The sequence below is a fragment of the Lissotriton vulgaris genome, chromosome 2_2 (assembly GCF_964263255.1).
Source record: "Lissotriton vulgaris chromosome 2_2, aLisVul1.2, whole genome shotgun sequence".
NCBI lineage: Eukaryota > Metazoa > Chordata > Amphibia > Caudata > Salamandridae > Lissotriton > Lissotriton vulgaris.
The window spans coordinates 186,949,551-186,961,944 of NC_141688.1; the positions used below are offsets into that span (position 1 = coordinate 186,949,551).

General features: G+C 43.4%; 1 protein-coding gene across 1 annotated transcript in view; it reads right to left on the reverse strand.

Annotated features, from left to right (window-relative positions):
• Positions 1 to 12,394, reverse strand: part of NELL1 (neural EGFL like 1) — a 3,816,074-nt gene that overhangs the window by 283,940 nt on the left and 3,519,740 nt on the right. Inside the window, exon 16 of the mRNA XM_086959505.1 lies at positions 4,555 to 4,748. Coding sequence (XP_086815631.1) covers positions 4,555 to 4,748 — 194 coding nt within the window. The remainder of the gene's footprint in view (positions 1 to 4,554; positions 4,749 to 12,394) is intronic.

A 12,394-nucleotide genomic window follows, 5' to 3' on the forward strand; every position in this document is an offset into this window, starting at 1 on the left:
CTTCCGGCATATTCTTGTGACAATGTACCTCTCCCTGAAACTAACTTTATTACAAGTTCCACTCCTTTTGCCGATGAATTTCAATTATGTGAGGCCTGTGTTTCTCTTCTTTCAACTTTTAATATCACTCACCAACCTTTTTTTTCCTCATTTGTTTTTTATCTGGTGTTATGCATGGGCGGTGATTTTTAGTATATGTCTTTGTAGTGGGATTTGTCCCTTTAGCTTGATTTATATGCTGTGAACTTATCGTGTTTTTTCATAGTCCACCATTTGCTTGTTTTATACTTCTTATCATTTGGAGTGGATGTGATCAAGAGTTTTTCCTCTATTTTAACATGTATACTTTTGTGATTTTCCTGAAAAATCAAATAAAGTTTTACTTACTTACAGCCCCTGGAGGTTAAATGTGCATATAAGAACAGGCTTTGATTTACATTAGCTGTAAACTCTTTGAAAGTGTGATTACTAAGGAAATTTCAAACCAGAAAATCAGCCCCAAAGTATGAACACTGTCTAGAAGAAATGTAATCTATACCGACTAAAGTTTTGTACCTTCATTTAGGTTCAGAATTTTACACTTTCACAATTTCCCCTATATTTCGGAACCGTTCATATAAAATCAAAATACATTTGTATACGCCCAGCACAAGCTGGAGATGAAGCTCATGTATTGTTCATTTATCTAGTTTATGTCATTCAGAGGATGAATTGGTTGTAGCGCATGGTGATCACCAAAGGCATAGAGAGGATGAAACATGGCTTAGGGGTACTTAAAACGAATGCCACAAGTTGAGTACCATTTGCCTTCTCTTGGTTCCTGTTAGCTGCCTGGACATGAATGAGACATTTTAATATTACTAATAGTAATTTATGTACCCGTTATGTGTAGTACTGAAGTATTTTGGCAGGGTCTATCAATGAACCGGATGGTATTTTCTATTGTGCGATTTAAATATGTTGACTTTAATTCTATTTTTCTTTACTATTTACGTTTATGTTTTCAGGGCTTTGTGTTTTATCAGTAGTTTATGTTTTGTCAGCAGGCATCAGTCCAGGTAGAGGTGCTCTCCAGGCTGAGATCGAAAAGGCGCTCATTGTACAGTTGCGGACTCCAGACAGGTGTCATATGTTTAGGTTCAAAACTAGGGGACTTCCTGCAAATAGCAAAACTATTACTATGCTGTGCTTCCACCTGTTCCACAACATTACCCAGTACCTCACATTGTGGGTGGGCATTATACATGTGAGAAGAATGGATCAAAACAGTAGGTACATGAAGACACATTGACACCGCATACAATCCACACAGTCCAAAATGTTATAGGTTTGTTCCTCAAACAATCAATCAATCAGAGTACTTATAAAGCGCGCTACTTACCCGTGAGGGTCTCAAGGCGCTATGGAGAGGGGGGGGGGTGCTGCTACTTCTCGAAGAGCCAGGTCTTGAGGAGTCTTCTGAAGGCGAGTAGGTATTGAGTCTGCCGTATGTGAGTAGGAAGGGTGTTCCAGGTCTTGGCGGCGAGGTAGGAGAAGGATCTGCCGCCGGAGGTCATTCGTTGGATGCGGGGGACAGCGGAAAGGGCGAGGCTGGCGGAGAGGAGCTGGCGGGTGGGGGTGTAGAAGCTGAGTCTGCTGTTCAGGTAGGCTGGTCCGGGGTTGTGGAGTGCTTTGTGTGCGTGGGTGAGGGGCTTGAAGGTGATCCTCTTGTCGACGGGGAGCCAGTGTAGGTCTCTCAGGTGGGGGGTGATGTGGCTGCGGCGGGGGACGTTGACGATCAGTCGGGCGGAGGTGTTTTGGATGCGTTGTAGTCGTCGTAGGTGTTTGGCGGGGATTCCTGCGTAGAGTGCGTTGCCATACTCCAGTCTTGTGTTGACGAGGACCTGTGTCACCGTTCTTCTTGTTTCGGTTGAATCCACTTGTAGATCCTGCGGAGGGTGTTGTAGCAGGAGGAGGAGACGGCGTTGACCTGCTTAGACATGGAGAGGGAGGAGTTGAGGATGAATCCTAGGTTGCGTGCATGGTCAGTGGGTGTTGGTGCTGTTCCCAGTGTGGTCGGCCACCAGGAGTCATCCCAGGCTGAGGGGGTGGGTTCGATGATGAGAACCTCCGTCTTGTCCGAGTTCAGCTTCAGAGGGCTGCCTCATCCAGTCGGTGACGGCCTTCATTCTCCGTGGAGGTTGGTTTTGGCGGTGTGTGGGTCCTTGTTGAGAGAGAGGATGAGCTGGGTGTCGTTGTCGTAGGAGATGATGTTGAGGTTGTGATGGTGGGCTACTTGTGCGAGGGGGGCCATGTAAACGTTGAACAGCGTCGGGCTGAGAGATGAGCCCTGGGGGATGCCGCAGATGATGTCGTGGCTTTGGATCGGAAGGGTGGGAGGCGGACACTCTGGGTTATGCCGGAGAGGAAGGACGTGGTCCAGTCAAGGGCGTTCTCTTGGATTCCGGCTTCTAGGAGGCGTGTCTTTAGAGTGCGATGGCAGACCGTGTCGAAGGCGGCTGACAGGTCCAGGAGGATGAGGGCTGATGTTTCGCTGTTGTCTAGTTGGCGCCAGATGTCGTCTGTGGCGGCGATGAGGGCTGTTCGGTGCTGTGGTTTCGTCTGAATCCGGACTGGGACGGGTCCAAGATGTTGTTGTCTTCCAGGTGGCGGGCCAATTGCATGTTGATGATTTTCTCGATGACCTTTGCCGGGATCGGGAGCAGGGAGATGGGCCGGATGTTCTTGAGATCTGCCTTGGGCTTCTTGAGGAGGGCGTTGATTTCGGCGTGCTTCCAGCTTTCCGGGAATGTCGCTGTTTCAAAGGAGATGTTGATGACCTTCTGTAGTTGGGGTGCGATGTCTGCGTCTGCTTTGTTGAATACGTGGTGTGGGCACGGGTCTGACGGAGATCCAGAGCGGATGGAGTTCATGACCTTGTGTGTCTCAGCGTCGTTGACGTTGGACCAGGAGATCAGGCGGTTGGCGCTGGTTGTGTTTAGAGGGGAGGTGGAGTCTGGCGTAGTCGGGTTGGTCATGGTGTTGAAGCTGTCGTGGATGTCAGCGATCTTGCTGACATCCATGGATGTCATTTCTTTTATTTTTGCCTTTCAAATGTAAGTCAGTGTGCAAATAAAAACTACTTCTGCCAAATAATAACCCCTGTTCATAAATTCAGATTACTGGCCATAGCAATGGCCATAGCTTTTCTTCATACCTTTTTTCATTTATTAGATTTTAGCATAATATTGAAGCATGATTGAAATGCAATGAATAAGTATCATAAGCAGAGCTGTAGGTACTGTGGGGCAGATTTACAATAACTGGTGCATCCCTGTATATCAGCAGGGATGCGCCAGTTATTGTGCGTCACGGCAGACACCTCTTGTGCCACCATGGATGCGCCGCATTTACAATGCGGCGCACCCTGGGCCAAGAGTAGACGGATGCGTGATGCATCTGCTGCCGTAAAGGTGACGCATTGCAGGAATCGCGTCGCAAGCAGACGCAGGGTTTCGACGCAGCATGGCCTTAAAAGTGACTGAGTAGAATCTTGTAGATTTCACTCAGCCCCTGCGCCGGAACACCCACATATGGCGCAGGGCTTTACAACGAGACGCATCTCCCAGATGCGTCACGTTATAAATATCCCGCAGCATGGTGCTTGCTTTACGCCACTGCTGCATCACAAAAGTGACGCAATGGCTGCGCAAATGTGGTATACGGGGCTTGTAAATCTGCCCCTGCGTATTTTTTGCCATCTCACTAACACTATATACCCCGCCATTAGAAAGGCCTCAGTATAGACAGGATCTGAGGGAAAAACAACAAAATGCAGATGAAAAGATTTTCATACATACTTTCATCATTGTTTACTTTCTACAACAAGTCCTTTGAGGAAAACTATGAGTGTGCTATGCAAATACCCTTTTCCGATTTCTGAATTTTGCCTAGTTTTCAGAAATGTAAACGTCTCTGGGTTCACCCATGGGTTTCACAACTCTTTCACTCTCAAACTGCAAGTAAATACAGAGCATACATAGCAGAAAGTTTTGCCCACCATATAGAAAACTGCAAAATCTAATGTGAAAAAAGGTTTTCTCCAACTCTTCCTGTTTCTGAAAGGTTGGCATTATTGATGCCATTTTTGGGAGAAAAACACTCTCTTTCCTGCACATACCTTTTTTCCACATATTTCGAACAACAAATAAAATACAAACATTTTGGATATGTTATCGCTGTTCTCCAGGGGTAATCACAAACCCTGTGTACCTTTATAATCCCCAAAAATGCGGGTAAACAAAGACACAAATTTAGCCTATATTTTATTTTTTTTAAGTTACAGAAATATAAAAAAAAATGGATTAGCACTGGGATGGGTGGTACACCAAACAATCAAGTGGCTAAGACTATGACTCATTTCAAATTAGATAATTCTGCCTTAACACGAACACAAAGATTAAGCCTAATTTTGAACATTTATAGACAGTGGTATTTTGCAACTAAAATAAATGCAAGCAAAGCAGCCAAGGGTCTACTTTACTACAAAAAAAAAAATATTTTGTCTGAGTTTACCTTACAGGAACACACAGAACACCTGTCGTCTTTCATCGTCCACACCTGACCGTTTCGCTTCAAGCCACCTTCGTGTGGACAATCACCAGTGCAGGATGGTCCTGAGGGACAGAGGCAGTCGAATCCCCCTTCCAAGTTAACACAAGCTGAATCATTCCAGCACGTGTGGGTCCGTAAGGCACATTCATCATTGTCTGAAAAATATAGTGATTTCATAAGAAGATTGCATGAGACAGTGTTAAAAGCAATGCTTCATGCTATGATGATGTTGCCCGTGAGAGGACAAATTTGAGTAATGTACATTAACCTTCTCAGATGAGTCACTAGGGTAAGAGGAAGAGAAAAACAGTATGTTTCTACACTAGTAAATGCAACTTATTATTAACTCAAGCAGAATCACCTTTGTTTGGAAAAAATTGAATTAAAAAACCCAGCGGTAAGGAATATTATTTGCGTTAAATTAAAAAAAAAAGTCACCACGCCAAAGCACTTACTTTATTCAGAACTGATTGTTTATAATCAAATAGTAATCATCCATCATACCTGAGTTTATAGTTCACTGTTTTTTGTTATCACTGGCTTTCCATAAACAAGGTCCTTGTTTTGTTCAGTTGAGTTTGCTGTTGAAAGCTTTATCAATGGTCTTACATAAATTTACTTGATATTTGTGTTTTAGTATGACGTTTTTTGGATGTGTTTAATAATTCTTTTTTTCTTTTTGTGTGTTTAAAGATAATTACTCCCTTGTCCTTCCACGCTTTAATTCATCATGATATGAAGTGACTAAAGCAACAGTTCACTGGTTTCTCCAAAAATGCTATCTGCTGAAACAATCAGATGATGCTTTGCCCCATTCAATTAAGGTGTATGCTATTCTAGCAACCTTACTTTGTAGAACAGCTTTGAACCAAGAGTATCTACCCCAAACGAGGGTACAGATAAAAAAGGTGGATGCAGCTTTAAGAAAGATTTGTCTGGTTAAAATCCAGCATTGAAGGCAAGCACATATTCAGCTTATGTTGCCCAGTTGTTGGTCAAGGATTTTGACAATTTGTTTGAGGTCATCCAAAAGGGTTTTGACTGTGCGGAGCTATAAGTGAAGATGGAGCAGCAAGCGAAATTGATGGCAGACATTTCATCAAGTATGGTTCACTATACAGAGATGAGAAAAGGGTCTGTGGTGTCAGCACATAGGAAGCTGTGGATGAGAAATTGTAAGGCCAAACCTCCACAGAAAATGGCTTATTGAAAATACCTTTCAATGGGGAAATGCTATTTGGGGATCAATTCGATAGCATGGTTGATAAGGCTTTTAAAGATTAGAAACATTCTTCGCCATGTAAGGGTTCATCTTCATCAACCAGCAGCAAGTGAATCTATGCTTCCAAATATTCTCCTAAGAGGGTCTGTAAATTGTGCGAGGATAAAATGAAACAATTTCAACCAACAAAATCATAGGAGAAAAATGATTTCTCTAAACAGCCAGTGTAGACAAAGAAAAAGTCCTGACAACTACAAAGATTCTCACTCTCCTGATGGTGTACAGATTCAGGGCTTTCTCCGCGGACAAAAAAGGTTACACGATTGGGTTTGCGCAGTGGTCTCCATTGGCCGGAAAATTATAATGCCATTTCCAAGAAATCTTTGGAAGAGAAAGGGCCTTCAAGACGGTATACAGGCATTATTGAACAAGGAAGCAATTGTCCTAGTGCCGGATACCAAGACTGGAGTAGGTGCTTACTCTATTTTGTTTCTAATGTAAAAGGCTTTGGGATCTTTTTTGTTCTGTGCTGGAACTAACACGAGTCAATTCACTTCTGGATGGTAACCTTGCAGTCTATAATTCCAATCACCACCAGAGGAGAGGTTTTAGCTTCCATGGATCTACATGATGCAAATTTGCACTTTTTGATCAAAGAGTTTCGTGAGCAATTTCTATTGTACGCCATCAGAGAGCAGCATTACATTTCAGGATGCCGCTGTTCAGAGTACTTACACGGATGCGATCTTCTGTCTTGTCTTCACAAAGAAGGGGTCTTTTACAATCCAAACTAGATGATCTGCTAAACCACTGATCTTCAAGAGTGCTTGTTTCTCAACATACATAAGGGATTCTTTTTGTCTTACAGGATCAAAGATTTTTGGTAAATTGTGAAAAATCAAATTTGTGTTCTACCCAAGACCTGCGTTTCATCACGATGAGGTGTGGTATGAATAAGGGTGTTGTGACACTACCAGAAAAGCATATTGTGAAGACAAAGACTCACATAAGAGATATCTTGTCCTAGAGGCCTTCAAATATGTTATCTTGGATGCACATACAGAGGGATTTGGCTGCCACAATCTTTTTAGCTCTATAGGCCAGATTTTATCTCCATCCGCTGAGAAGGTTTCTGTTGAGAAATTGGTCTCTAAAACCTCTAGATTTCACCAAATGAGTCTCAATGACTCCACAGATGAGACTATGGCTTTCTTGGTAGCTGGAGGACATGAACTGGAGAACAGAGTACTCCCAGATCCTTTGCCAATCATAATTGTCACTACAGTTGCATGTCCTACCGGAGTGGGTGGCTTGAATGGGAGTTTGTCAACTGCAGGGTTGCTGGTCCCTATCCAGGAGCCATAGTTTGTTGAATTAGTGAGAGTTGAAAGCCATAGGACTGGAATTAAGGGGGATTCCATGTGGCTACATGACAGGAATGTGCTGATAAGGTATGAAGTATTTATCAACAGACCGGGAGAAACAAGGTCTGTCTCTTTAGACAGAATCTCCAACGATCTGTTAAAATGGGCGTGAGGAGCAGTGACTTCTGTTTGCGCCATTCACATTCAGGGAATCAACAAGTCTGTAGCAGACAGAGAGAGATACCATTTTCTGTCCAGTTTGCTCTACATCCCTGGATGTGCAGGCTTCTGATGGGTGTGGACCATAATCTCTCTAGCTTATGGGGAAGTGAGTCAGGTTCCACCTTCCAGGATTCGTGGGTAAACAGCCCAAGGCATGTCATCATCCAGGGCAGAGCTTCAAGGGGCTTCCATTGGGGATATTTTTGTTGTATAGCTACATGGGCACATGCTTACTCTTTTGTGGATCTTCATAGAATAGACCAAGGGGTGGAGTTGAAGGATGTTTCGGGAACAAGAGTGTTTGCTTCTATGGTGTAAAGTAAGTTTCCTGGTTTTCGTGATAGAGGATGAAAGTATAAATAAAAACATGGGGTTGGGGATGTGTTGCATCCACAGTTGTCTTTCTGCAATCTTGTGTTTTGTTACGCCTCATATTGTGATGAATTTAAGAAAGGGTGGGACTAGACTAGGAGATAGCGCATGAATTACATATCTTGTAATTACAATAGTCTTAATCCTACTCCATCGCTTTAATTCATACATCCCTCCCACTGTCCCTGTACAGTCAGAACAACTGAGATGGATGGGAGGTGAGATTGTCTACTAAACAATTCGAGTGGTGCGGGTAGAGACCTTTATAGGGGTAGTCGGGAGTGGATTGAGTGTCCATGGGGCCAGTACTGCCTGATATTGTAATGAATTAAAGTAAGGGAGTAGGACTCAAAGTAATGCAATTACCAGGTAACTAATTGATATATGTGCTTACTCTTTGAGTGTACAGTCTTTCTCCTATGATATTTTCATCTTCCTGGGGCAATATTCTTGTACATATCTTCAGAACTTCGGGCCTGCCATCTTGAATTGTAGTAGCTCAATGCAGTAGTCTTCTACTGTTACACTGAGGGAAAATTTCTTTTCTGCCATTTCCATCTCTAACAAAGGAGGCTCTACAGCGACCTCCAGTGCGTCAACTGCATGTGGATGAAAACAGGAGGGCATAACATGTGCCCCTCTGTGTGCATGCACATAGGTTCCTGCATGGCATTGGCTTTCTAGTTCATGTTGTGCAAATACCTTGTAGTGCGGTCCGATTGCGGTGGCTTTTTCAATAGGACCGCAGCCTTTAAAAGAAACACTGCCATTGCGCCCGCTTACCAGAATACTAAAAAGTTGTAATCTGGTGGGGGGCGGTGACCTTTGGTGAAGTGATAGCGTGGTGGTGCACTGCTCCACCAAAAAGTCATAATCAGGGCCTTAGAATATAGTGAAAGTGCCTACATACAATAGAGTATAGTATGGGGTAGGTTACCCCTATGATTATCATGACATTCCCTGTAAGGCCCTGATACAGAATAGGGCAGGGGGATTAAAACTGCGTTTAAGTACCTAGTATATAATAGGGCATGGCGGTTTAGAGACCAGCAAACATTTCTGCACTTGCCTGTGTTCACTGCTGAAGCCTGAGGTCAGTGTAAAAGCAACCTGATTTGACATTTTAGTTGTACCCAAAATTGACTTTGGTGTTTGGGGCACTTCCAAATTGATAGACTACAATATTTCTACATTTTAGGTACCCCCAGGGTCTCTTCTAGGTATCCCAGGGCTGGGGAGTTCAGTACAGATATTGGGGACCCTTATAAAATAGGTTTTATATGCCCTGGGGATGGTGAAATTGCACATTTCACTTCCCTCATTGTAGTAAAGTGCTTCCCAAAATCTACTTTTGTGCTAGGAGCACTGCGGAGTGAGGCTCTACAATATTTGTACATATTCAGAACCCCAAATTCCTACCGTAGGAGTTTCAGGGATGGTGGTAGGCAGGGTCCTTATAAAATATGTTATATATGCCCTGATGTTGGCGAAATTGCTCAGTTCATTTTTCCCATGTAGATCCCCAGCCGCATAGGTTAACATGGATAACAAATGCTAGGATTTACAGAAAATATTAATTTAAGGACTTGGGAGAATGGTATTGATAAATTCAACAATATATAATTGAATTTATCCTGAAATGTACAGAAAATAAATTATGAGATGTTCTTGTCTGTAAGCTGAAATTCAGTCTTCCAGTGTCTGTCCTGATTGGTCAGAGTTAAGCGGATTAGCCAGACTGCTTTGATGAAGTGATAAGCGTCACCTAGGGTGAAGATCCATTCAGGGAGGAGAGGGTTCTGCTGCATAGGAATGCCAGAGTAAAGGGGAGGTGTCGTACACCATGAGCTTCTAAGGCCCAGGGAGACAGGCAGAGAAAGCCAGGTCCATGTATTCCCATCCCCTTTGAATTCAGCCAGATGGCAGGCTTAAAGAAGGAATGTGCAAATAGCAGGGTGAAGGAGACTATGGAGGCTGGTTTAGCCAGCTCTTGCCTCTCTGGTGAGACTTCAGCCATATTGAATTTTGAAGAATAAGTGCTGTCTCTGAGGACATTGTGCCACACTTTAAAGGAAATGGTCATGCTCTGGGCTGACCAATGAGTGAGCTCTCTGCAAGTAAAGGAGTGGACTCCCTGCAAGTTCCAGGTTAACAGAGCTCCCCTGGACTATCAATACCAAGAATCCCCAGCCTGGAGTGACTCCAGTGGGTTTGTAAGGGTTTGTCCAAGTGGATTGTAGGAAACGAAGTCCCAACTTCGAAGGACCATCTTGGAGCTTTCAAACACTTGGAGTAGGTTTTGGACACTTTTGGACCCTCAAAGGAACTTCAGGAAGAAGTTCCAGAACTTTTGAGAAGTTTGGTGCAACTTTGAAAAAAAAGTCCATAAGTGGACTGACTCGACCTGACTAGCCAAGCCGGCAACCCTCAACAACGAGCTGGCCTGCCTTCTAGGTTCGTCCAGCTGAAATGCCCCGGAGGTCTGACTTCCAGAGTTTGACTGGGAGCTGGTTGAAATCCAAGCCAGCGAACCCCCACCCAAGCTGGCCTGGTGAAGAGCATCAAGGGACCACACGAGAAAAAGCACCATAAAAGTTTATAAGTCCGTAGGAAGAAGAGGTGACTGGGACCAACCGCGAGCATCAAGCCACCCACCTTCAACCATGAGCCGGCCGGATCTCTGGTTCACCCCGCTGGATTGCTTCAGAGGTTTGACTTCCATAGGTTTGACCGGGTGGTCGTCCCAAGGCAAGCCGGCGAACCCTCACTGAGTACAGACTAGTGGAGAGTTACTACAAGGAGTAGCCACGCAGGGCTCCATCGCGGTTGTCCTGAAACTTTGACTTTGTCCTGTTCTAGTATAACAAGATATACCAATAGACACTATAGGTTTCTATGTGATGTACAGTGCTAAATCTTTATAAATTCATAACTCCGGTTTGCTACATTGTTTTTTTGTTTTGGTGTCATTTCAAAATATACAAACATTTCTTATTTGAATAAATTGGTGGTGGATTGTTATTATGTGTTTTCTCTTACTTATTTAGTAAATTGGTGTTCTTAAGTGCTTTACATACCTGTCTCAGAAGTTAATCCTGCCTGCTCGCAGCCAAGCTACCGAGGGTTGAGCATGGAAATAATTTTCCGAGACCTATCATGAGCCCTATTTGTGTTATTGCCATTATTGTCAGTGGTAGATATATATTTATCACTGCTAATATTCAATTTTCCAACATTAATGAAGTACCTTACCAACCAATCACATTTACAGCATAGATATCAGGCAGTGTAGAATATACATGGAAAAGCATGTCACAATAAAAATACTACTATTTGTATGCCAAAACGTAGCAGATTTTGGATTGTTTGTACATACCAAAGGTCTTACTGGTGAGTGGCTTGCGCTGCCAGGGGGTAACTTTTGACATTCCGGTGGTGCAAGCCTCTCAGTCACATCTATAAGGTAATGCAAAACCACTCTGTGTGGTTCAGCACGGCCTCATAGCTATGGAGTAAGACAAAGCAACGCAAGTCGCTGCCTTGCCTTACTTTATGTCAATGAGGAATTCCATGGACATTGTGGTGGGTTTTATCATGCAATATCCATGGATTTTGACACTGACCCAGATTTATTTAATCACGTAAACCAGAGGCAACGTCAAAACCTTATGCCTCCCCAAAGCAGACCATAAAGGGGAGAAATATGTGTATTCTGCACACTTTCTCCTGTTTCCACATGTGTTGCATTCCGCTGACACATGGAAAGAGGAAAACGCTTCTGTATTGTTTTCGTGCAGGAACATGCACCTTTGTGCAGAAAAGCAATTTTACCTGCAATGAAGGCACCATAACCATGGTAAAAAAGTGCCTACGTTACTGCTAGGCAGCAACATTTGCACCCGTGCATAGAGGATAGGGCAGGTATGCACTGTATTACATAACTATGGAGAATTCCGGCTCTTTCATCTTGGCAAGAAGAAGCGCAGCAAGAAGACCTGTGGTGCTGCCCTACACCAATTCCTCATGTACATGTATTTTATGAATTTTGGATTGTGTGTCAATGTTGGTATACAGTAAAAAAGACATGAAAGCTGACACATAAACAGACCATCGGTGCTTAGACGGTATAATCGACACAGACCTAGTCTATCAGGTACATAAACAGGATCATAAACATACATACAAGTTGTAAAGAAGGCACATAAGCAGGCAGATAGCCATATAACTGATCTGTATAATCGAGAGGCTTTCTGTCATCTAGTATAGACTACATCACCAAATCTTCTCTACACTCAAAAATAACTTCTCTGTCGTGAAGGTTCAACAGATTACAATAATATGATGAAGTGTCTGTTCATCTGAAAAACCAAAGTGGATGATGGGGGGAGTGTTGAACAATGCAAGCACTTACCCAAGTCAGCTGATCTGGGTTTAATCCAGATGGGTCATTTTATAATCTACATGTGCGCTCCATAAAGTGACTGCTTTCCAAGCTCTCAGCTTCAAACTCCCTAAAAGTTCTGAAAACAGGTGGCTGGCTATTTATCTCTGCCAGCTGAAATACCAAGGAAAAAACTGTAGAGTGAAGTGGAAGTAATACTTGCTACACAGGGACAGCATA